The sequence below is a fragment of the Plectropomus leopardus genome, chromosome 16 (assembly GCF_008729295.1).
Source record: "Plectropomus leopardus isolate mb chromosome 16, YSFRI_Pleo_2.0, whole genome shotgun sequence".
NCBI classification, from domain to species: domain Eukaryota; kingdom Metazoa; phylum Chordata; class Actinopteri; order Perciformes; family Serranidae; genus Plectropomus; species Plectropomus leopardus.
This window is the reverse complement of record NC_056478.1, coordinates 14,123,994-14,148,724: the sequence shown is the minus strand read 5'-3', so window position 1 is coordinate 14,148,724 and position 24,731 is coordinate 14,123,994. Positions and strand designations below refer to the sequence as shown.

At 37.2% G+C, this 24,731-nt stretch overlaps 2 protein-coding genes across 2 annotated transcripts in view; one reads left to right on the top strand and one right to left on the bottom strand.

Annotated features, from left to right (window-relative positions):
* syne1a (spectrin repeat containing, nuclear envelope 1a) overlaps positions 1–6,538 on the top strand; it is a 187,184-nt gene extending 180,646 nt beyond the window's left edge. Inside the window, 1 exon segment of the mRNA XM_042503721.1 lies at positions 5,103–6,538. Within this exon segment, the coding sequence (XP_042359655.1) occupies positions 5,103–5,388 (286 nt within the window). The 3' untranslated portion in view covers positions 5,389–6,538.
* Positions 6,539–6,596: 58 nt separating this feature from the next.
* esr1 (estrogen receptor 1) lies at positions 6,597–24,167 on the bottom strand. Its single transcript, XM_042503722.1, has 10 exons — positions 23,878–24,167; positions 22,786–23,211; positions 21,620–21,840; positions 19,090–19,206; positions 18,341–18,525; positions 17,964–18,117; positions 13,898–14,036; positions 11,793–11,926; positions 11,021–11,204; positions 6,597–9,212 (listed from the first exon to the last, which is right to left on the bottom strand). Exons 1-10 carry the CDS (start codon positions 23,886–23,888, stop codon positions 8,924–8,926), a joined length of 1,860 nt encoding a protein of 619 aa, XP_042359656.1. The 5' UTR covers positions 23,889–24,167; the 3' UTR covers positions 6,597–8,923.
* Between the last annotated feature and the right edge of the window lie 564 nt (positions 24,168–24,731).

Below are 24,731 nucleotides of genomic sequence, written 5' to 3'. Positions count from 1 at the left end.
TTGTCAAAATTAGTATCAAAAAGTTGTACTATAGTATGTTGTGCAAAATAGCACCAAAAAGCCGTACGATAGTATGTTGTCTTAAATAGCACCAAAAAGTCGTACTACAGTATGTTGTCCAAATTAGCATCAAAAAGTCATATTATAGTGGGTCTTCCAAATGAGCATTAAAAAGTCATAGTATACTATGTTGTCCAGAATAGCACCAAAAAGTCATACTATAGTATGTCGTCCAAAATAGCATAAAAAAGTTATGGTATAGTTATGTCATCCAGAACAGCACCAAAAAGTCATAGTATAGTATATAGTCCAAAATAGCAGCAAAAAGTCATACTCTAGTATGCCGTCAAAAATAGCATTAAAAAAGTCACACAATAGTATGTCATCCGAAACAGCACAAAAAAAGTTATTGTATAGTATATCGTCCAAAATAATATAAAAAAGTTATACCATAGTATGTCATCAAAATTAGCATCAAAAAGTCATACCTCGTCCAAAACAGCACCAAAAAGTCGTACTCTAGTATGTTGTCCAAAATAGCACAAACAAGTCATAGTATATAGTATGTTATCCAAAATAGCATTAAAAAAGTCATACAATAGTATGTCATCCGATACAGTACAAAAAGTTATAGTATAGTATATCATCCAAAATAATACAAAAAAGTTATACCATAGTATGTCGTCAAAATTAGCATCAAGAAGTCATAGTTTAGTATTTTTACCAAAAAAGCACCAAAAAAATCATACTGTAGTATGTCGCCCAAAACAGCACCAAAAAGTCGTACTCTAGTATGTCATCTATAATAGCACAAACAAGTCACAGTATGGTACGTAGTCCAAATTACCGCAAAAAAGTCATACTATAATATGTCGTCCAAAATAACACCAAACAGTCATAGTACAGTTTGTAGTCCAAAATAGCACCAGAAAGTCATATTAAAGTGTGTCGTCAAATTAGCCTTAAAAATAAAATGTCGTTCAAAATATCCTAAAGAAGTTATACAATGTGTCCTCCAAAACAGCACAAAAAAGTCATACTTATAGTGTGTGGTCCAAAATAGCATTAAAATAGTCATACTATAGTGTGTCATCCAAAGTAGCACCAAAAAGTCATAGTATGGTATGTAGTCCAAAAAAAAGCATAAAAAAGTCAGTAAAATATGTCGTCCAAAATTGTACCAAAAAGTCATACTATACTGTGTGGTGTGTGTAAAATGGGATAAAAAAAGTCATACTATAGTATGTCGTCCAAAATAGCACCAAAAAGTCATAGTATAGTATGTTGTCCAAAATAGAATAAAAACGTCATACTCTAGTATTTCATCCAAAACAGCACCAAAATATCATTGTATAGTATGTTGTCCAAATTAGCATAAAAAAGTCAAACTATAGAATGTTGTTCAAAATTGCACCAAAAAAGTCAATATAGTATGTTGTCAGAAAGAGAAGAAAAAAAGTCATAGTATATAGTATGTTGTCCAAAATAGCACAAACAAGTCATAGTATGGTACGTAGTCCAAATTACCGCAAAAAAGTCATACTTTAGTATGTCATCCAAAATGAAAAAAAAGTCATACTATTGCACCAAAAGGTCAATAGTTTGCAATTTTCAACTCAACAAAATAACTGATGAGTTTTAAACTCCGGACAGACAATGACCTGAACTGTTGTGTTAAGTGTGCCTAATAACCTGTTTATGTGCTTTGTTTTTACTAACGGCTTTTTATTGTGCTGTCTTCTTTGTTTGGTGGGCCGAAGACAAATTTCCATCCTGGTGGACATTAAAGATCTATTCTATTCTTTTAGATTGCATAAAGAAGTCAAACTATAGTATGTAGTATAAAAAAGTATATAAAAGTCATACTTTAATATGTCGCCAGATATAAATTCTATAGTATTTAGTTCAAGATAGGGCAAAAAATTCATAGTACAGTATGTCATCCAAAACAGCATAGAAGTCATATAACGTATGTCTTCCAAAATAGTATAAAAAAGTCATCCTTTAGTATGTTTTCCAAAATATCAACAAAAAGTCAAAGTATAGTAGATCGTCCAAAATAGCACAGTCGTAACAGTGTAGTCTGTCAAGTGTAGTTTGTTGTCAAAAATACCAAAAAGTCATAGTATTTTGTGTCACTGACTTTCATAACATTTATCTTTCTATGATTTCCATTATATATATATATATATATATATATATATATATATATATATATATATATATATAAGCTTTATATATTTGTACACACACTCACACATGATGTCCTCATGTGTGCTCACAGCAGCCGTACTGTGCAGCATCCAGGAGGACTAAATGAATCTAGCAGGCTACAGAGTGAGAGGCTGCAGAGGTATCAGCGTATCTGACCCCCTCCAGCCTCCTGGAGGATGAGTTGCATTAAGAACATGCTGTTCCTCCCCTCGAGTCTTGGCTCTAACCGTGGAAATCTCCAGAGAGGCATTTGGCATTTCTCCTGCCTCTGTTTAGAATGAGACGTGGCATTGAACTCTCACATACTCGGCTCTAAAGCCAGAGTGTTTCCCCTCAGTGAGACTCAGCTGGCTAACTACAAATGCTTGTGGTTGTTTAAGTGTGTTTGTGCCTTTTTGTGTGGGTTTGCAAGTCTACTGTACACGTGTGTAACTGTGTTCAACTTTGTGATTCTCTCAATCTCTCTGTTCGATGACAGTGTATTTGCTGCATTTGTATTTTTGCCTTTGGTCGTGTTGAGTGTTTGTTGGGTCTTCAATCATTGGCCATACATGGGTAAAATAGTATTTGCAAACATGTTTCTTATGACCTACTTGAATTAGAATTAGAATTAGAATTACCACATATACTGTAACAAAAAATATTTTCCCCATCAGTTATTTTCTCAATTAATTTCACTGAAATGTCAAGAAATAGTGAAAAATGCCCATCACAATTCTTAAAGCATAGCGTGATGTTTTCAAGGAAATTTTTTGTGTAACCAATAAAGAGGTACTTAAACATGATGAAATATGTGTTAAAAAGGTATTGAAATAGTCATAGTGTAAAAAAAAAGATTTTAAAAAAGTCATGGTATAGTATATAAAAAAATTTTTAAAAAAGAAAGTCTTAGTATAATATGTTGAAAAACAGTCATAATATAGCATATCTAAACTGTTGAAACTGCTGTCCAAAAAAGTCATAGCATGTCGAAATAGCTCAAGCCATATAAATGCATGGCAAAAAAACCCAACAAAAAACGGAGTATAGTATGTCAATAAATTTTTGGTAGTCTGTTGAAAAAAATGATCAAAAAAAGTTGACAAATCTCATAGTATAGTATGTTTCAAAAATTGTTGAAAAGTCATTATAGTATGTGAAAAAATGGTAAAAGCCGTATCCTCGCATGTAAAAAAATGGTGAAAAAGTCATATTGTAGTTGGCTGAAAGAAGCTGTTAGTTACAGTATGTCTCAAAAACTGGTCGAAAAAGTCATAGTATAGTATGTTGAAATAAGCCATAGTATAGCATTTCAAAGAATTGGACTTTTTTCAGATTTTTGATGATGTACTATACTATGACTTTTTCAACATTTTTTTGACAGTACAGTATGTTGTTAAAAAGGTCAAAAAACATATAAAATATTCATACAAACGTATTAGTATACTGTCCTTAAAAAATCCTAAAAATGTCATTGTGCAGTATGTTGTTAAAATGTGATAAAAACGTCATAATAAAGTATGTGGTTAAAAATATAACGTCATAGTATAGAATGTCGTTAAAAATATGAAAATAATCACAGTATCATGAAAATAGAATAATGAAAAAAGTCATAGCAATGTCATATTATAGAATGTCATAAAAACAATTTATAAAAATGTCATAGTACAGTGTGTCGCTAAAAATATAACAGTATAGTGTTTCAAAAATATGAAAAAAGTAAAGTATCTAATTAAAATTAAAATTATGATATGGAAATTATTAAATTATTATTATTAAAATTCTGATATAAAAGTCATAGTACTGTATGTCTTAAAAAAAGAATCATAAAAATGTCCTAGTATAGTATGTCATTAAAAAAAATTAAAACATAGATTAGTATGTTAGATTATGATAAAAACATCATAGTGCTGTATGCCATTAAAAGCCATATAAACTTCATAGTATAGTATGTTGTTAAAAAAAAAAAACAGCATAGTGTGTAAAACTAAAATGTCAAAACTTAGTGTGTTGTCAAAAGTATGAAAAAAAAGCATAGTATCTTGTTGGGAACTGGATAAAAAGTCAAAGTATTGTTTGTTATTAAAAATATGAAGAAAAAGCAATAGTATAGTATAGTCATTAAAATACAATAAAGACTTTAGAGTATAGTATGCTGCTAATATATGTAATTTTATAGTATTAGTACATTGTTTAAAATACTATAAAATGTCATTTTGAAAAATCATAAAAATGTCATAATATGGTATATTCTTAAATATAGAGTGTAGTATGTCCTTAAAAAAGTCATAAAACCATTAAAGTATACAATGTCATGGAAAAAAGTCATAGAAAGTCATAGTATGGTATGTCTTAAAAATATTCATAAAAACTTAATAGTATACTATGTCCTTAAGAAATTGGTAAAAATGTCATTGTATAGAATGGTGTTTAAAATATGATAAGTCATAGTATAGTATGTTGCTACAAAAAGTCAAAATATCAGTATAGAATTTCATAAAAAAAAGATAGAAACGTCATAGTATGTTGTTTAAAATATGAATAAAGTAATGGTGTAGAGTGCCATTAAAATATAAAAAAGTCATTGTATGGTATGGAGTTAAAACGCAAAGTGTAGTAAGATGTTAGAAATATGAAAAAAAAATTGATGGTATGGTATGTCACAAAAAATAAATGTTTTTTTTTATATGATAAAATATAATAGTATGTCATTAAAACATAAAGTTGGGTGAGTAATTTATATTAAAAAAATGGGCAGATGAAGTATTCTTTTTAACCCATGAGGTTGGAGCACACAAAACTTAAATTTTAAGAAATTTAAAAATCAAGGGGTTTTGTCAAAACATGACTTGCAGATTCTAGTGAGCTCAGGTCTGTGCTGTGCTTTACTTAACTCTGTCTTCCCACAGCCGGAGCAGATCACCAGGCGCCGTTGGTTGCGTTTCCTCCCGTTCTGACCTTCCGGACGGTGTCTCCTCGTCGACCTCCTCCTCCTCCTCCTCCTCAAAAGGCCAGTCCTTCCTGTTGCGGGTCCTCAGGGCTGCACTTCCCGTCCAGCTGCTCCTCCTGCTCCTCATCGGCCTGGCCTGCCTGGTACCCATGACTGAGGAAGACTACAGCTGTCACCATGCCAACAACTTTGCCCGCTCCTTCCATCCCATGCTGCGCTACACCAACGGACCTCCACCCATATGAGAAGTAGCTTAATATCTACCTACTGCTTCGCCAAGGACTCCACTGAATGTTTCCTCTTCACCCCGTGCCCTGAAGCAACAAACTCTTCCCCTGCTGGGGAGCAAACATGGATTAAGACACACCAACATTGCACACTCACTCTCCTGAAACCCTTTAAACCCTCCAGAGTAAATGGACCTTCATCTGGAGACACCCCTCTACCCCAATCTAAGTATTTCATGTTGTTTTAACTTAAATGTGTATATTATTTTTTAAGGTTTCTGAAGGAACCTGAGAAATCAATGAAAACAAAGCACTATTTATATACCGTATGTTGGGAGCCAAAGTTGCTTTTTGTCCATGATATCCAGTGCTGCTACTATTTATTTAGCGTTCAATCAGTGAATAGATTGTTAGTATTGATGAAGCTAGCGCACCACCTTGAGTGTGACATATTGTACCTGTAAATTGTACAGTAGACTTGCAGTTTGAGTAGCAATCACTTGCAGTCTCAGGTGTGAAGTTTCCATTTGAAGAACTACTTGGACGTAACGACTGAAAAAGAACAGAAAACAGGACTTCCTGAAGGATCAACTTAATGTTTTTAGCTTTACACATTTTAGAAAAAATTGGAAATGAAGTCTTTATGTGATTAAAGCTAGAATCTGAACCTATAGCACTGACATGGGCACTGTCGAAGGTACTGCACTGAAGCCGTCCAGCCAAGGTGGCCGACTTCTCTTCCCAAAAGCCAAGGCTTGTAATTCCTGTTTTTAATTTCAGTATTTAATCAACTGGGCAAATATTTAAAAAAAAGGAAAAAAGATATCCGCTCTCAACTGATTTGTATATTTTTGTTGAAATGCCTTTGAATACAGGCAGTTATTTTTTTATCTTTCTGTTTGAGCATGCACTTGAAAGCCCCCTGCTTTTAAGAACACCAAACAATCACTGGTAGTGTTTTAGTGGACGTTGCGACATGAAGTAGTGAGCTTTGTAATAACTGCGATAATTATTCTGCAGTGATGAGACATCAGAGTCACTGCGTTGTTAAAACAGAATCTGTAAAAAAATGATGAAATATGAAAATGGTTATTTATGTATGTACAGTTTGCTAATGCCAACTTCATGAAGAATACTCTTTGCAAATAATAAAAACATAAAATATTTACTTCTGTGTATTCTTGGACTTGACTTTGGATTAACGAGAAACAATGTGATGAACAATATTTTCCCAATAAAACATTTTATTTTTATACACACCAACAAATGACAGTCAGCTCAGGTTTGACTGGACTTACACTGAACAGCTCAAGTGGCCAAATCCAGTATCTTTTTTAATCCTGCATGGAGGCTTTACACTTGTCTGCGGCAGACATCACATTTGACAAATTAAAGGGATACTTCACCTGCAAAATAACTATTTGTTTATCAATTACTCACTGCGCAAAGTTGAACTCATGAAAAAAATTGGTTTGCATACCTCTACGGTAACCGAAGAATCCAAAAGAGGCAAACATTCTTCATGAATTTAAGTCCTGAAGGTTCACAGCAACAACAGCAAAACTATATCAAAACAGCTGTTAACTCTCACACAGTTCGTGCAGTAAAACCAAAACTCCTTTTACACTGCCAGCTGATGTGAGAAAAAGTCGAATTATGGTGTTATTCCGACTAAACCGGACTTTTGAAATACATATAAACATGTTAGTCCGACTGAAATCGTAGTAAATTGATTTTCTCGAATACGGACTAACACACAAATAATTTGATTTGAAGTCGAGCTTTTCTGTCATGTAAACACCTTGATCGGACTTTAACTGAACTAGGCGTTATATCGCTGCGCCGGCCTCTTTTGATGGTAAGGGATAGGGACTGTTCGTTATTTAAGAGGGGACGTTTTAGCAAAACTGCATGTTTGGGAAGAACTGAGCATACAACAAGATAACAGACTTGGATTTTACTGCGCTAGCTGTGTGAGAGTTTGTAAACAGATGCTTTGATATTCTCCATTCACTGTGAAGGCGTGTGAGAAAAACAAAGATCTCTTCATGAATTCATCTTTTTATCATTTCTATCCTGACAACATACATTTTCATTCCCTGTATTTTTTGAGAACTACGAGTACAGCTGAAACGATGAGTCAATTAATCATTAAGTCGGTTGATAGGAAAACAATTCACATCTATATGGACAATCAAAACAATTAGTCATTTTTCATACAAAAATGCCAAATATTTCCTAGTTGCAGCTTTCAAGTTTTTCTCTGAACAAATCTCGAGGATTTTCTGCTTTTCTGTGTGGTTTGTGATAGTAAATTTAATTCTTTTGGGATTGAAATTGTTGGCTAGACAGAATTTTATTTATTTATTTATTCACTGAATATGTCACTATGGGCTCCAATTTTCTGATGTTTAATAAACCTATCAATTGCGTTAGTTACGGAAATACTTGATGATTGTCTTCACAATCGGATCAATTCGGTCTATTTAAACAGAGATAACAACAATTGCCTACGCACACATACATTATGACGACTAGTTTTTTGGTAGGTGTGTAAATCCAGACAAACTTAACATGATATCTCTGAATAAGTGGATGAACAATTCCCGGTTTTAGCTTTGAAGTGGTTAAAATGTTGAACAACTGCATCAAGACAAAAACCTATGCATAAAATCAGCCTTGCAGCTCATTGCCTCAGATTTCCCTCGGTCTCTCTCTTGCAGTCTCTTTGCCTCACATACGCACAAACGCATATTTAAGATAACTTTGGTGCAAGTAAACATAATGAACAAACCTACTTTACACAAAAAGCTGTGGACAGACTGAAGTTTCCCAACAGTAAAGTTTGGCCTCTTTCATCATGAATTCAGTGCTCTAGGATTTGGTGGTGCAATTTTTTGTTATTAAAATTTCAACAGATTTATCCTCAGCCACTGTCCATTTTATAATTTTATCACTGAAATACTGTTCTTCAAAAAGTATTAAAAAAAAAGTATTATAAAATTAAATAAAAATTTAAAATGTGTGCATGAGACACAATGCCTAATGTTTAGTCTTAGCTGAAATTTAAACAAAAATGAATTACACAGTAATTTTAACCAGTTTTGTTATAGTTTAGGAAGTAATTATCCCTAAAATGTAAAAGTCAACATAATGCCCAATAGCCCCTTAAACCCAAGACGAAGTGCACTTTGGTCGAGACGATGAAAAAGAAAAATTAGCTGCTGATAATTTCAAATCACCGGCGCTAACACAGCACCACAATACGACCTGCTGTTTGTAAATGACGAGCTGAGCTGTAAAGCTGGTAGAGACCAACAGATACTATGAAAGACGGCATGAAAGATTAACTGCATTGAAGTTCATGTTGTAGTGAACTGAAGTAGTGCAAAGGAAAAAGTTCTCCCTAAACAGTCACAGCTATAAAATCACTTAATTTATAAATAATTATCTCATGAAATGAATTCAAATACAACCTTTATATTTCATTCAACACCCTGTGCGACACCCATCACTCATAAAAATGACTTGACCTTCAGATGGTACTCCGTCTTCATAGGATGTGGGTGCAGTCAGAGCGGGACCCCCCGTACTGCAGGACTGTGGGCGCTCTGCTCGAGCTGTCGTGACTGACTCGGAGTCCTGAACTGGAACCAGCTGAGGAGCCGCCGCTGCTGCCACTATTGTTGGTGGACGGACACTCTCCGTCAGCCTGGGACCAGGCCTGACCCGTTCTGTCAGGGCGGTGGATACGGTGAGCGTCCAGCATCTCCAGTAGCAGGTCGTACAGCGGCACTTTGTTCTTGCACTTCATGCTGTAGAGATGCTCCATACCTTTGTTGCTGCAGGCAGAAACAAAACGCACACTGAGGGAAGTTACATACTGCTTTCTACATCCCTGAGGGCTCTGCATGGGTGTAGAATTTTATGCATTAATATGTTCTGGAAAACAAACTTCTCTTGTTCTTAAGCAACAGCTTGTATTGAGATTGTATTCATGTTCTTAATGTTTCTGTATCTTGCTCCATAGTTGCTTTTTCTTCATTTATTTCTTGTTCAGGTTTTTTTTCACTTCTCTCCTCAATTACAATGTCTAAAAACAACTTGACCAATGTTACATATTTAGTTGGGTTGTCTACTTCATCCCAGACTTTCCATCAATGTTTAAAACCAGAGAAATCTGTCATTTTAATTAGAGACATGATCTTTATCATTTGGTCACTGTTGCCTGTCAGTGGAGTTAAATCCCCTCTGCCCATGTGAGGTTGTCTCCAAGAAGCAATCAGAAATTGATTTTTAATCAAGTTTTAAGCCACATTTTAGAATACACTTTTTAGATCTTGGTCGTTTTTAACAATGTTTTAACTGCATGGAGGTTTTTGGGGATCGGACAGAGAGACAAGCTGAGCAAATGTTAGTAGCAGCTTAGCTCTAGCCCCTGCCGTGCCGAACACTGTGTTAGAAACACAGATGCTTTGCGTGAAACTGCTTTGTTAAGTGTTTGTATCAGTTTAAATCACCAGGTCCTTTTGTTTTGGAGAGGAGGAGACCTCTGTGGACGATTTAGTTCCCGATAAAAACCTCCCGAACAATAAAACACGGGGAATCCTAACAAGGACAAACTGAATGAAATGAAGGCATTGCTCCATCTTTTGTGATTGTTTGGATTAAGAGGCCACTAGAAGCAGAAAATTGGGTTGTTATACGTTTAATAAGACTGGAGTTTTTTATATATACATAATTGTTTCCTGTCCACAAATCAACTATGTGCCTGACTTCCCTTCTTTTTCTGTCACACACCGACCTTATGCTGTTCATTCAACAGACAGACTGAGAAAATCTTTTATTAGCAGAGCGATCCGGCTCTACAGCTCTTCTCTTCAGGGTCGAGGTAGTGTTCGAGACTAAGGGTCGTACAGGGCAGCTCTATGAGAGCACCTAGTGGGACTGTGCAATATGGTTTGAAATATAGCTTGGGTCTGTGCAATATGACTGGACTTTTTTAGCGCTCCTCCAGCAGCTCCTCAGTTAAGCATCGTCATCATTGTTAGTTTTCAATGTTTATATGTGTTTCTATTGGTCTGTCAATGCCTTGCCAATATGTTTGTGTGTTTTAAGTCAGACATCGAATTGTCAGTTGACAGTTCAATTTCCCTTCAGGGATTAATAAAGTAGAAATATTTCACTTTGTTATTTACTTTTTTGTAAAGATTAATAAATGGGCACTGAAGTTTTAGTGTCATGTTAATCTGACAGGAGATAAAGCATTTGTTGAGGACTACTTTCTGCTCAGAATAATATTTACAGCAGCAGGATGATGTATGTGAGAATGACAGCATAAATCACACAGCCTGTGATTGTTGTAATGAAGAACAATGTCACTCAGTGTAACAGTCAAGATAACTGATGTGTTTTTAACAGTGCTTGGACGACAACTGAATAATCTATATCAGGCTTTAGAGACAGACAATACTTGTTAATATGATGTATTTATGATTGGTTTGTACCAATCATAAATACCTTTTAAAGTATTTACCTTTTAAGCCCCCACCATCTCAAAGAACCACTATGTATTACTGAGGCACCCTTCTCAGCAGAACATGCTGAAATCGAAAGACTTAAAAGAGACCTCCTCCAAATTAAATTTTACCTCATGTGCCTGATGTGGGAGAGCAGGAGGAGCAGCTGGGCCTGCCGTCTCGACTGCTGCTGAGCCGAGCACCCCGATTGGCTGATGTGATGTATGAGAGCGTCTGTGATGGTGTCCAACATGTTCTGCACTGCCGCAGTGTCGTGGAGCGGCTCCATGGTGCCGGTGCAGAAAGAGAACGCACCTGACAGAGGAAACACGGCAGCAAATTCAAGCTAAAAACCAAAATCATATTAACTTGATAGGTGATCTGACTCACATCCATATAGAAGCAGAGCATTTATTGCAGATGCAGTTTTGCCTACACAGCAATCGAACGTTCATCCAGCTCTAGCAGCTGTGCCAGTGGTGTCATCGTGTTGGTTTTTGTGTCTACTCAGTTTCCAACATAGAATATCTCAATCTCCGGGACAAACACAGCCCTCTGTGCTGCCTCATGTTGTCAAGGAAACGGTTATCGGGCATATTGGCGGCACAGGCCCTTCCAGAACACTCTGTTCGCCTGATGTGCCTGAGTATCGTTCAGAGCTTCACCTCTGTGGGTTTAGTTTGACACTGTTCAATATTTACTTTCTGGAACAAATATAGTAACCTGTGACACAGCTGTGTGCATGCAGACAAAACTGTGTGCAATTAAAAAATTAGGCTAGAGAGCTTTTGTTTTTAGAGCAGTATCTCTGCTGTTCAGAGTTTGCAGACATCAGTTTCTCTGAAAATGTTTCACAAGAATGTGTCTCAAACTGTAAACACACACTCACACATGTTGCCTCACCAGAGTTGAGCAAGATGATAGCTTTAAGGCAGACAAACTCCTCGGGTTTGAGTTTGAGCAAGCGAAAGCGGGAGGCAGTGGCCAGCAGCATGTCGAAGATCTCAGTCATGCCTTCAACACAGTCTCCTTCGCTCCTAGAGAGCAGAATGAAAGAAAACAGGAAGGTTTAGTTTTAAGAGGCTGGATTTCTCTTCCCTTTTGTGTTTAAATGTCACACAGAGAGAGCCCCAGTACTGAGTCTGAAAACCTGGAAATGAGTCAGCATTTTAGAACCCTCGGTTCCTTCATCTTTAAGTCAATCTGTTTTTTGAATGGCCTTTTGGTTAGAAGCCTAAAATAAAATCTGTGGTAAACACAAGCTGAAGAGACTTTTAAGTTTTGTTCTACAACAAAAAATAGATCAGTAAATTCCCCACTCTCAAATTCTGAAGCTTTCACGTGTCTTTAAAAAGGAAGCTGCTGACAAGTTGCGAAATGAGATTACAGAACGTCATCACTTGGTACCGCACCGAACACGGTTTTACAGCTTTGTAGTGGTGCCGACATTAAATCATATGACCGTAGTGTAGTCTGTTTATAGGCTAACTTTAGCTTTTTACCTCTGGCAATTTCATTTAGGCTTCAAAAATCCTAAAAGTGACATTCATTTGTGAAGATGATCTTGCTGAACAAAACATGTAAGTATCATGAACGTTTGTTTCCCACAGAACTTATTTTCTGCAGTAATCCAAAATCCCAAATGAAAAAATCCCCTAGACTTTTTGACGAGGGAACCAGTGCAGAGCTAACTTCCGTGTCAGTCTACAGAATAATGTCATACCTGGAGCAAACATGATTTTAAAGGTCTAGTGTGTGGGATTTAGTGACATGACATCGAGCAATGAGGTTGCAGAACTGAAACTTCTCCTTTGTGCCAAGTGTGTAGGAGAACTACAGTGGCCAATGCAAAAACGCAAATGCTCTGCGCCTATTTAGAGCCAGTGTTTTATTTGTCCATTCTGGGCTACTGTATAACAACATGACAGACTCCATGGAAGAGGACCTGCTCTGTATGTAGATATAAGGTAACAAAAACAACAATTCTTATTTTCGGCAGAAAATACACTAATAAAAACATAGCTACAAATATTATCTTCCATTTCTGCCCCTAAATCCTACACACTGGACCTTTAATACAACATAAAAGACAGAGTGCATTTGACAGAAATCTGAGCTGCATTGCACCATCAGTAGAAAAAAAAACCCTGACTTCTGCGACCATGAAGCTATCCAAAGAGCGTCCAGATAAACAACTAATGGACTGAATCAGTGCAACTCTCCATTTGTCAGCACAGTTGAAAAGTGACGGAAAGATGGATGACATCCAGTGGCTAGAGTGCAAGATAAACTCGGACAGCACAGAGCCAAGGGAATTTGTCAACCCTGACCCACAGCATTTTAGTCATCATGTCCAATTGCTGAGGACACTTATACAGGGACCAGGTTTTAGAGATAATACTCCATAATACATTTTGAATCAAATGGGACCATCAGACACATCAGAGGGTAAAAGCTGCCTGTCTGTCTCTCTCTGTCTGTCTGCACCTCTCTCTCTCTCTCAGAGGTAGATACCGTGGTTTGGCCAGCTTGTTTACTTTGAACAGAGGGGAAATGGAGGGAACAGGCTGTGCCTGCAAAGCAGAAAACAGCCATGTCTCAAGTCTCTCTGCATCTCTATTTTTTTTTTTTTTGTTTTCTCTGTTTGTCATTTGGCTCTCGCTCGTCCGCCTCCTTCTCTTCGTCATCGTTCTTCCTTTTCCATCATTCCTTGCATTGAGTCTTTGATTAAATCTCTGTCCTGGTTGCCAGCTCAGCACTGTAATGATGAGGGTGTATTTCAGGTGAGAGAGAGGCTGCTCTCCTCTCCATGGGGAACATGTAATTAGTCTTTCACTCTTTGGCGGACGCTTTGGTATGGCACAATGGCTGGAAAGGTGTGAGATGGAAAATCTACAATGCTGATGTATCACTCTTAAGATGTGTGTGAGAGTGACAGAGAAATAGGGAGGAAAAGCGGGAACACAGAGATTTAAAAAGTTTCATGTCACCGAGAAGTCGATAGCTACCTGTCCAGTATGAGGTCCTGTGCAAAGATGAGTTTGCCTGGGCAGTGGATGGACCTCCAGATGAGCCCGATCATCAGCACCTCCAGCCAGGAGCTCTCCAGCAGCTGAACCTGGTCATGGAGGCCCAGCTGCAGGAAACCTTGAAAAACATGCATAAAGTGAACTCCAACAAGCATTTTATGAAAGTACCAAGATGATTCACACCAAGTGAGAGTAGATTTAACACATTTTATAGTTCTGAGCAACAGTCCAGAAGCCATATCAGGTCTTTAGCTAACAACCTCTCAAGTAGGGCTGCAACTAATGACTATTTTCATTTTTCTTTTCTCAACTTATCATTAATAACATGTCAGAAAATTATGAAAAAAAGTTAAAAATGTCCATATTGGTTTCTCAAAGTCCAAGACGATGTGTTTTAAATATCTGGTTGTGTCAGTCCGAAACCCAAAGATATCAGTTTAATATGATATAAAACCAGGGTTCTCACATATTTTTACCTGTTTTCAAAACTTTTTCATTATATTTTACCCTATTTTCATGACCCTATACTGGTGACTTGGCCTTGATGCAATGTCTGTCTGGACAATATGTATCACATAATACAAGTGATGTTTCAATGGTCACACAACAGGGTACTAGATTTTAAATAAGTAATACAAGTAACATACTTTGTATAATAGAATGCTAGACATGTTTTAGGATTTTTTTGAACAAATTTAAATCGCCAATATTATATGACACATTTGGCAATATATGTTCAAAACTTTTTCAAAGCACTCTCAATTCCAAACCATTTCCATGCCTGGAAAACAGTTTAATTTCCAAACTTTTCCAGGAATATCATGACTGTGGGGACCCTGTAAAACTGAGCAAAGAAGGAAATGTCCATATTTAAGAGGCTGAAAACACAATTTGAAAACACAAATTAATGGACTAAAATACTTATATCTATGTTTATCATCCATACTTGTAACCTATTTATGTCATTGTGTATATTGGTTTGTATCTATTTGTATTTTGTAACTTATTATTATCTAGTTTTATATTAAGTTTATATTTGCTATATATTGCATTTTATATTGGCTATAAATTTACTTTTTCTGCTATATTATTATCATTATTGTTTATTGCACATGTTTCTGCACTCTTCTAACTTTGCATTTAACCTGCTGCACAGAATTTTTTTTCAAGCTAAGTGAAGTTCTATTTTATGATAATCCTTGCAGCTCTACTCTCAAATTAACACCATATAATCGTTTCTAAAAACACAGGAAAATATGTGTTTCATCCTGATCACAGCAGTACTTTTGAAAGACCAAATCCAAACACAAATCTGGTGTCAAAAAGTGTCAGTGCTGATTACTCGGAGGAGTGGGTGGTAACTGCAATATGGTGTTGAATATTAACACTCCTAAGTTAAATGTTTTCTGTACACCTTCATCCCACTCATAAAAATAAAAGTATGCAAGCCACTTGTTTTCTGGCAGGGAATGGCTACTTTAATGAAACTGTCTGTAATCTCTCTGCTCTCACACGAAGCCTTATCGCTGGCACTCAGCTGCGTCAATTTATATGTAATTACAGCCAATTCACTCCCATTGTGCCCTCTGCACCCTTTTTGGGACCCCTCGCAATTAAAACTGTGTGCCTTTGGGCTTTTAGTGACGCACAAGGTTGTAATACCTCAAAATAAGGATTTACTCATTTAGGGTGCCTGCTGTGTGTGTGTGTGTGTGTGTGTGCGTGCGTGCGTGCGTGCGTGCGTGCGTGCGTGCGTGCGTGCGTGCGTGCGTGCGTGAGTGTGTGTGCAAAAGGGTGATGTGTCCTATACTGCATTTAGGCTCTGTGGGGTGCCAAAGAATTGGCCAAACAATCCTCTCAAGGGTGATGACTGTAATAACCATCGCTATAATGGCTCTGCATATGTGTGTGTGGCTTCACTATAGAGGCTCCCATCACTTTGCTGTTCCCCAAGCCATCAAACAGGCAACAATCAAGCAGAACATCCTCCGTCACAGAGTACATCTGTATATTTGAATGTTCAAGAAAGTCTCTGCTTCTAAGCTTTTGAAAATACATTCTTAACTGGACATGAAGACATGTCATGGTGCTCCAGCAGACTTGACTCATATATTAATCACCTGACCTCACATCTGTAATTACTGAGCAAGTTTTTTTGTATATCTATCCATGGCTACATTTGCAGTATAAGCAAGGACATTATTAAATAGTGAGTAATCATTCTGGTTTAAAGACCTAATTATGTTAATAACCTTTAGAAATAAAGTTTGCACTGCAAAGCTTTTATTTTACTTGGAATCCTGAAGTCTAAAAATCCTATAATCTTATAAGCACGGCACCAGATCATTAAATGCTTCTGCTGGTGGGTAAGTAACAATCTTGTATTCCAGATAAACAGTGCACTAAAATAAGTTTCCAAAAAAAAAAAAAACTGTGGTGAGAAACAGGAACCTCACAAAATCTATTCATATTTGATCAGTGCTGCTTAGTTTTACTGTTTGATCTCAGTTTTTTCCAGCCTGAGTTTTTATAATACAGGACACCCACATCCTTTTCACAAACTCTCATGTTACAGCTGTGACATTTTAGGCGAGAAATAGGCAACGCAAGAGCAGAGTCTTGGTTTTATATTTTATCAGTACTGGCTAGTTTTACCATTCGATCAGATATTGGTCTGCGTTTGCGAGAGGGAGAGAGAGAGGGGCGGTGCTCTCTTTCAATCCACTTCTATACTCTTTGTGTCCGTGGTGACAGGCACACGAAAATGCTAACTGTACTTTAATTAACTTGCCCAGAACCAGTAAAAATCTGCTGGATGATGGGAAACACATCATTCAGTGCATAGGAGGAGCTAGGTAATGAACAGGGAGATCTGGGCACTGGTTAGATGGAGGGAAGTTTACCACAGATCAATGACACATACTACCTACATTATTATGATACAAAGCTGGTGGAAAATCAGCAAAGCGTCCTTTTACGAAGTAAGACTAACAAAAGCATTTTTATTTGGATCATTTAATTTATGATCACATGAGATTTTGTTATTCATGCTGTTATGTAACATTTGGTTTTAGGGCAGTTGTACAAGACTGTCTTTTTCGCTTGGCATCTATCTGTCAGACATCACTTCTAAGTTATTTGGCAATATGTGAAAACATGGTGTGGAAAGGAGAGTTGGTTAATTCTAGCCAAAGATTAAAGTTGTGCAACCAACTGCAATTCACTTGTGTTGTTGTATGTAGCTTTTTATTGTGTTTTACAAGTGATGTGCTTTTTGTGTAGTTTTATGTTGCACTGTCTGTCTTCTTTTTTGTATCACTTTACCCCATGTGCTACTGTGTGTATTATTTGTCTTGCATGTCTTTTTTCTTTTTCCTCTTGTACAATTTTGTATTGTCATGTCATTGTGCTGTGTATTTGTTCTGACCTGCCGAGGGACTGCAGATGCAAATTAGCTCTAAGCTAAAATCTGGTGCTGTGTATCAAATTGTAACATTTATGCTTTGAGCTGTGCATGGTCCCTTTTAAATAAATAAATAAAAATAAAAATAATTCCCTCCAGACCACATTACAGACAGGATATGTTTTATATTAATGGCCCCAGAACCTCACCAGACTCCTGGCCAGTCTCAAGAGAGTTGTAACATTCCAGTTAGTCAAGGGTTTTTGCTCCAAAACAAATTTGAAGCCAGAATATTTCTATAAAGGACAAATCTCAACATCTGGTAAAGCTATTGTCACTGATCAGTCACTCTATCAACATCTTCTAGATGCTTTCTGTTACAGTAACCTTACACAAGGGTCAGCAAATCTTTGTTACTGCTCCTTTAAAATAACAGTTGTTTTCATCAAGTAAACACATCCTGCAGTCAAATCTTAAACAAAAACTATATGGGTGTGAAAAATACTTGTATATGCTAAATGTTGTTTTTTTTTCTTTTTTCCTACTTGCCAGATGTTTTTCAAACATATTACATTCAAACTCTGCAAAGAATTATTAATTAAAGAAAAAGTGGTGTGGCTACCTTGCCACGCTAAGCAGTACCTGGAAGCTTTTTGGCCCAGGCGATCATGTGGACCAGTTCCTTATCAGCCATGCTGGTGAGCAGGGTCATCATGGTGACTTCACTGTAGGGTCGGCTCATCTTCTGACGGGAGCACAGTATTGGGGGCTCAGCACCCTGGAGCAGGAGGAGCACCTGGGTATCAGCAGAGAAACAGAGAATTTTAACCACAGAAATATAAGTCATTAAGCTATGAAGTGATTTAAAGTGACTACAAACATATCTGAACAGTCATTAGCCACACTTCCAAGATACTTTATATGAATATCTGTATATTCATGATGATTCAAAATTTCCCCCAAGAAAACAATTTGAACCACAACAAGGTATTTCAAAATATGCCCACATGAATGAGCACCTGATCAGGAGGCATGCCTGTCAGCGATGATTTTCCTCCACCACAAGCGCTGCTGCTACTGCGTTTCCTCCCATCCTGAGGGGGCGCTGTCCTGTGCTCCAGATCCTTAGAGGCCTTGTCTCTGTCACTGGTGCCAGTCCGTCGTTTGTCACGTCGCAAAACACGCCCCCGGTCCTTGCGCACACCTTAGGCACACAGAAAGAAAATGCAAAAAAGCCACAAACATGCATGCACACAGTCAGGCTTTTTCCTTGACATCGCTCACACATAACCTCATATCCTGTTTTTGCCACAAAGTTCACATTATATGGATGCCTGTGTGATTTAAGAAGTATGAAAACAAAACTGTGGGTGTGTTTTAATCAGTACTTGTACTCCTTAAGAGGAAATTACTTCAAGGTCATGTTAAAGTTAGTCTCAAGCTTATCTGCATCCACCAGCACTCTCACATTTGTGCCAGTACTTACAGCAACAAGCTAAATAGATGGCTATTAGTTTATGGTTTAAAATTGTTAAGAGGAGGGGATTCAAATTAGCTTAGTTTGCCGACATGAAAACAATACACATGAAGGGTAAATTTTGCAAAAAAAAAAATCAGTTTAACCAAGAAAGAAACAGATAAAAACAACAGGATAACCAATAATAATGCACTTGAATGTAGTAATAGACAGCAAAAACAACATTACGTAAAATGAAGCAAATTTAAAAGAGATTGGTCTTGGAAAAGATGGTAAATCTGCTGACGTTACCGCCTTTCATCATGCCCACTTCATAACACTTCCTGAGACGGCAAGCCTGGCAGCTCTTCCTCCGATTCCTGTCAATAGTACACTGATTGGTAGCCGGGCACATATAGTCATTGTGACCTGAAATGGAAGAAAATCTATTACTTCAAGCTCCCCACTCCAGTGTTCAGCTCAGACGTTTTTTAGTAGGGAGCCAGGAACACTCTATACCCATTTTAAATGGATCTGAGATGGAGAAAATTAAAACGTGGCATCTTGGCTTTGTCATTGCCATGGAGACTACTGATTTCTTTATATGACTAGTCTTCCATTGCAAGACTCATCAATGTGCCGAAGCGTCACACAACGAACATGACTAAGCCTCCGTCAGGTAAAGTTTTGATCTGTGCACAGAGGCAGCACATGGAGGTTGCACACTGTGTTGTATTGAGGGCATGAGATGCAAACAGAGAGCAATTGCTAAAACTTTAAATTCTTCTTCCTTAAATTAAAATCCCTTTTTCGCAATGTCACAATTTATTACTTCCCTTTTTTCCTCCTTCATTCAGCTCCAGTTTGACAGCTATTTCTGAGGTTACAGGTAATTAAGCCTGTGACAGCAACTACTTTTGTTTGGGGATATATTGTCCCAGAAATAATTGAATTAAACAATATTATTGCCATTTTAAAACAATGTTAAGCCACTGATATAATAATATAAAATCATGATTATACAGGTACATCCTTTTAAAGAGCAGCCCCTGATTCATACGCATTTTCAGACATTGGAGTGTGGAAAAAATAAATCCTAAATAAATAAAACATACAACAACATCATCACTGAGAACAGATGAGGCTTTGGATGCTGTGAAAAAACATATATATATATATATATATATATATATATATATATATATATATATATATATATATATATATATATATAATAAATATTATAAACTTATATGGTTGGTAGTGTCCTGCTGTTTATTTTGGCTTCATGTTGACTAAAATGTGCACGCACATCCAGATAACAAAAAGGCTAGGTGCTAGAGATAATTGTTTATTTTTTAAGTATCAGCCATTTGGAAGCAGTACTGGGCTAAATGATAACAACAAATCAAACAAAAGACAAAAAGTCCACATTGAGGTTCCCTAATCATTATTGTTTTGTCGTTTGCTTCATGATTGCTTTTGTTTTGTTTTTGGTTTTTTTTGCTGTACGTGTTGTTGTTGTTGTTTGTGGTTGTGATGGACTCCGACTCTTATTGTTGCTGTTGATGTTATGCTTTTTTGTATAGTGTTCCCTGTCCTTAATGAAAATAAAAAAATATATTTAGAGGAAAAAAAAGAAAAAAGGCTAGGTGCTGGACGAAAGATGATACATGAGAAGAAAAAAAGATAATGAAGAGCATGTAGCTTGTAAAGTCACCTCGGTAGTAATTATATTATCTCGGCAGTATAATTATTTATGGGAGCATAATCTAGTGTGCAGACTTTATTTTCTTATGTAAACAAACACGCATGTTAGCACAAGGGCAATAACAAACGCAGCTGGCACGCTAAATCACCAACTTTCATTTTCTTTAATGTGGATGTTTTTAGATTCCTAGATCTGCCCGATTAAACTAATTTGCCCGGTCAAACATCTCAGCCCTAGGAGGAGATAAACCAACAAATTTTTCCCATACTTTTATTTCTCACAACATATTGGAAAATAACTATATAATATATATTACATATTATTGTTCCCAAGTTTTTTGCTCTCTTTATTAATTAAGAATTTAAGTTGAAAAAACTTAAATAATTACATTTTCCCGGTGTCTGTGTAACCTTGTGAATTCACTGTGTCCATGGGAATGACGATGAATGCAGCCATAAAGGTTTGTTTACTTTACTCTGATAACTAAATCACAATATAACTCATAAATGTACAAGCTTATTATTTGGTCAACTGCAATGCAATGTATATGTGCAATTCAAAGACGTTGCATTTCCTTTCAAACTACTTTGGCTACAAATGTCCAGATCTGGTGCAGTTGTAAGGCACTAGAAGCAGAGCTCTGAATTCTGAATTTTATATTTTAGAAAACAAAACAGGGGGAATAGCTTAGAAACAAATATCTTTTCATGGTGTTTTCTTTTTTCCATACTTATCCAGACTTGGGAATTTTAAAATCCAGTTCTATACTTTTCCATACTGTGTAGGAGCCGTAATATCATTTCAGAATATTTCAAACTATTTCAATACTGATTTTCTGCAGTATCAGTACACTGGTACGAGCTACGCTTTCTGACGCTGTTATTGTTCATGTTTACTACAGTTATTCTGCTGTTCTTTTCTACTTACTGAGAAAGTAAAAGTCGGTGTTATCATAGAATTGCATTGGTAAATGTATCTTTTAATTTTTTTTTTTTTTTACGTATGTGCCCTCAATGTTAATTCATCTGCATGGTATCAAAAATTGTGTCAAAAATCAATATTTTTCAAGGTATTGTATTGTAGTTAGAAATCCAAGTATGGTCACAACACTGAGGCAGACAGGTTACGTACCCTGAATGCTCCTCTTAAAGAAGGCCTTGCAGCCCTCACAGGACCACACCCCATAGTGGTATCCAGAGGCATAGTCACTGCATACAGCACAGAAACGCGTCTCTCTGGCCATCTCAAACCCCCCGGCTCCAGCCCCCAGCTCCCCCACACTGTATGACTCGTCACTGGTGCCGCACTGGTCCTCTCTGGAAACTGACTGCTGGCTGGAGGGGACACTGGACCTGCCACAGATTTCAGCTCAGTTGAATTATGTCACATATTGCCTCAATAATAAAGTGTTTTCATACAAATACTGAAACAACAATGATGCTTTTTTTCCCCCCATAAAGTACAGCTGGGCATTTTGTCATAAACTACTTTAACAAATGTATTTTATCATAAAAACTTAGAAAGGGAAACATTTACAATTCTAATATTTACCACACCAACATTAATGAGACAGAAAGCAGAGACAAAAGCAGAGTACTTTTTTCCACGTGAGCCAGGAAACGATCTGTGCGTGTACTTGTGTTGTTCTTACGTATTGTTCCTCTCTCAAGGTCTTTGACAAAGTCCTTAATCTCTGGAATTAGAAACCAGGGCAAAGCTTGATCCTTTCTATGGAGATAGTGGCAATGTTTTGTATAAAGCAAAAGATAAAAACAATGCAGTTATATAATTATGTTTAGTTTAAAACTGCATTCTGGGGAGTGAAGAGAATGCCATAATATGCGAGTAAAAGCTTTTAAATCTAGTTATGTGGTAAAGTGCCCTGTAACCACTTAAAAAGACGCACCAAGTCAATGAAGAAAATGTGTTAAAACTAGGAAAAATAAATGCATTATTATGAATGAGATACACTAAATAAGATCTTATTCCCTCTTAGATAGTATTCTTTAACTTTTTACTGAAATTATGAAGGAGGGGGCAAAAGAATCAAACTAGAAAAACAAATCTGATGGGTCCATTGATTTTTTGCACCTCTTCTTTCAATTAAATAATTGCTGAAGCACAAACAAAACTGACCAAACACTCAGATTAAAGCAGAGGTAATGGCCAAAAATATATCAACTTCGTTCATTTCTAAAATATTAAGGGAGTGATTCATACCTGTTGCTGCGGTCTATAAAAGTAACGTTTTCAAACCTCACAACACTAGTGATTTAAAAAAAAGTGTATTCCCTCACCTGTAGATGGGTGTTGAGGTGGTTTCCAAATAGTGGTGGTTGGGTGGCTGCATGAAGGGGCTGAGACGGGGGCTGGAGGGCACAAACACAAGAGGACTGGTAGGTTCACTGCCGAGGGACTGAAGGCTGCCATCTGAGGGTGGTCCATGGGCGTCCAGAGGAGCAGAGTAGTAGCCAGTAGTGGAGTGGCCGTAAAGAGGAGTCGGGGCAGGGGTGGGGGCGGCATAGTCGTATGTCCCTTCCAGGAAGTCCACTGTGACTGCCCCTCCAGACCCCCGGCTCTCTTCGGGGTACATGTCACTGAAGGGGGCACGCGGTGGAGGCGAGGGACGTTGTGGGGAGAGGGTCTCCAGCTCTGAGAAGGCTGAGCTGATCCTGGGTCTGAGTACTGGTCCACACGGCTGCCTGCTCTGCACCGGGCTCTGCCTGAGCAACATCACAGCACAACAGCACTGATATGCAACATGATTTAGTCTTGCTCTCCCATTTGCTGGGAGGAGGGGAGTGGAGACGAGTACTGCGCTCCCTCTCTCTGTCTCTCTTGCTTTTTTTCCGATAAAGCTTGTCAGCCAACTTGAAGGGTCCACTACTCTTCCAGTCCCTTTGCCCTATCTGCTTTGAGCTTCCACCCACCAAGCTACAAAAAAAGACTCCTCCCAATCTCCTTCAGATTTTATTTTAATCGGACGATCCTTTTCCTCTAATTCATTTCCTCTATTATGTAGGGGGGAGAGGAAAATGGACAGACAAATAGTGATTCTCAAATAACTTCCCTGCCCTCTCTCTCTCATAACACTATAACATATCATTTCCCTATTTGCACTTTTTTCTAAACATGAAAAGCTTTTACTGATTGCAGCTGGTACCCAGATAAAAACATCTAAACTAGCAGTAAGCTGTTTAATTTATCTGATACTCAGCATGCTACCAGCATGACGTACGAGTGGTCTGTCTGTAGCCAGATTACTGGACACACCTGAGACTCTGCCGTAAATCAAATCACTGTGGAAATGAGAAACATTAGGACAATTTTTTTAAACAATGGTGGCTAAAAAAAATTATAGACAAAATCTACCATGACACACCACCTACCTCTCACACATGAATCATCCTCATATCTGCTGTTCAGCACTGGGACCGTTCGAGTTGTTGCTCTCTGCTTGCCCCTCTCCTCTCTCTGACTCTCAGATATCTAGCCAGGCTCATTGGACACAATGGGAACAGTGGAAAGGTTAAAACAAGAGGATAAACAAATTAAAGATGCTGCCAAGTCGATAACCAAACTGCAGTGAGTTTTAGCGCCAGGTCACCATAACACAGCAAACAGAGCAGGAGGTCAAATCTCATTCCAACAGCCAATAATTACACAATCAATCCCAAATGAGGGGATTGATGATTATTTTAATCATTTGCTGTGTAAACTATATCAAGAATTTAAATAAAAATTACAAAAACAAAATACAGACATAAAATAAATTAAATTTTTCAGTGACATTTCAATGAAAGAGGGCTATTATATGACCACAGTATGGATCAGTGAATCATTACTTTATCAGGTCAAACCCCAGATTAAATAGACACTATACATAAACCAATCACAGCAAAGGGGCAGAGTATTCATGCAAATAAAGGTTTAGGAAATTGACATCCATGTTTACTGCAAAAACAGTCGAGGTTTGTGACTGTCAGGGATCCTATGAGTCCTTGCATGTTTTAGGACCAGACGTCAAGGTAAAAAAAACAACGTTGTGACCTGAAACACTTCTAGGAAATCCAATAAACTAGAAGTGTCACAGCAGGTGTAAAATTTCAATTTTGAATTAAAACTTCAGTGCACACATTTGTAAAAAGTCAAAATTATCAATTTCAGATGCAAGATGATTCAAATCAAACAGATTAAAACATACATATTTCTGTGTAAAACAGTCAGACAGTCAATAATGCAC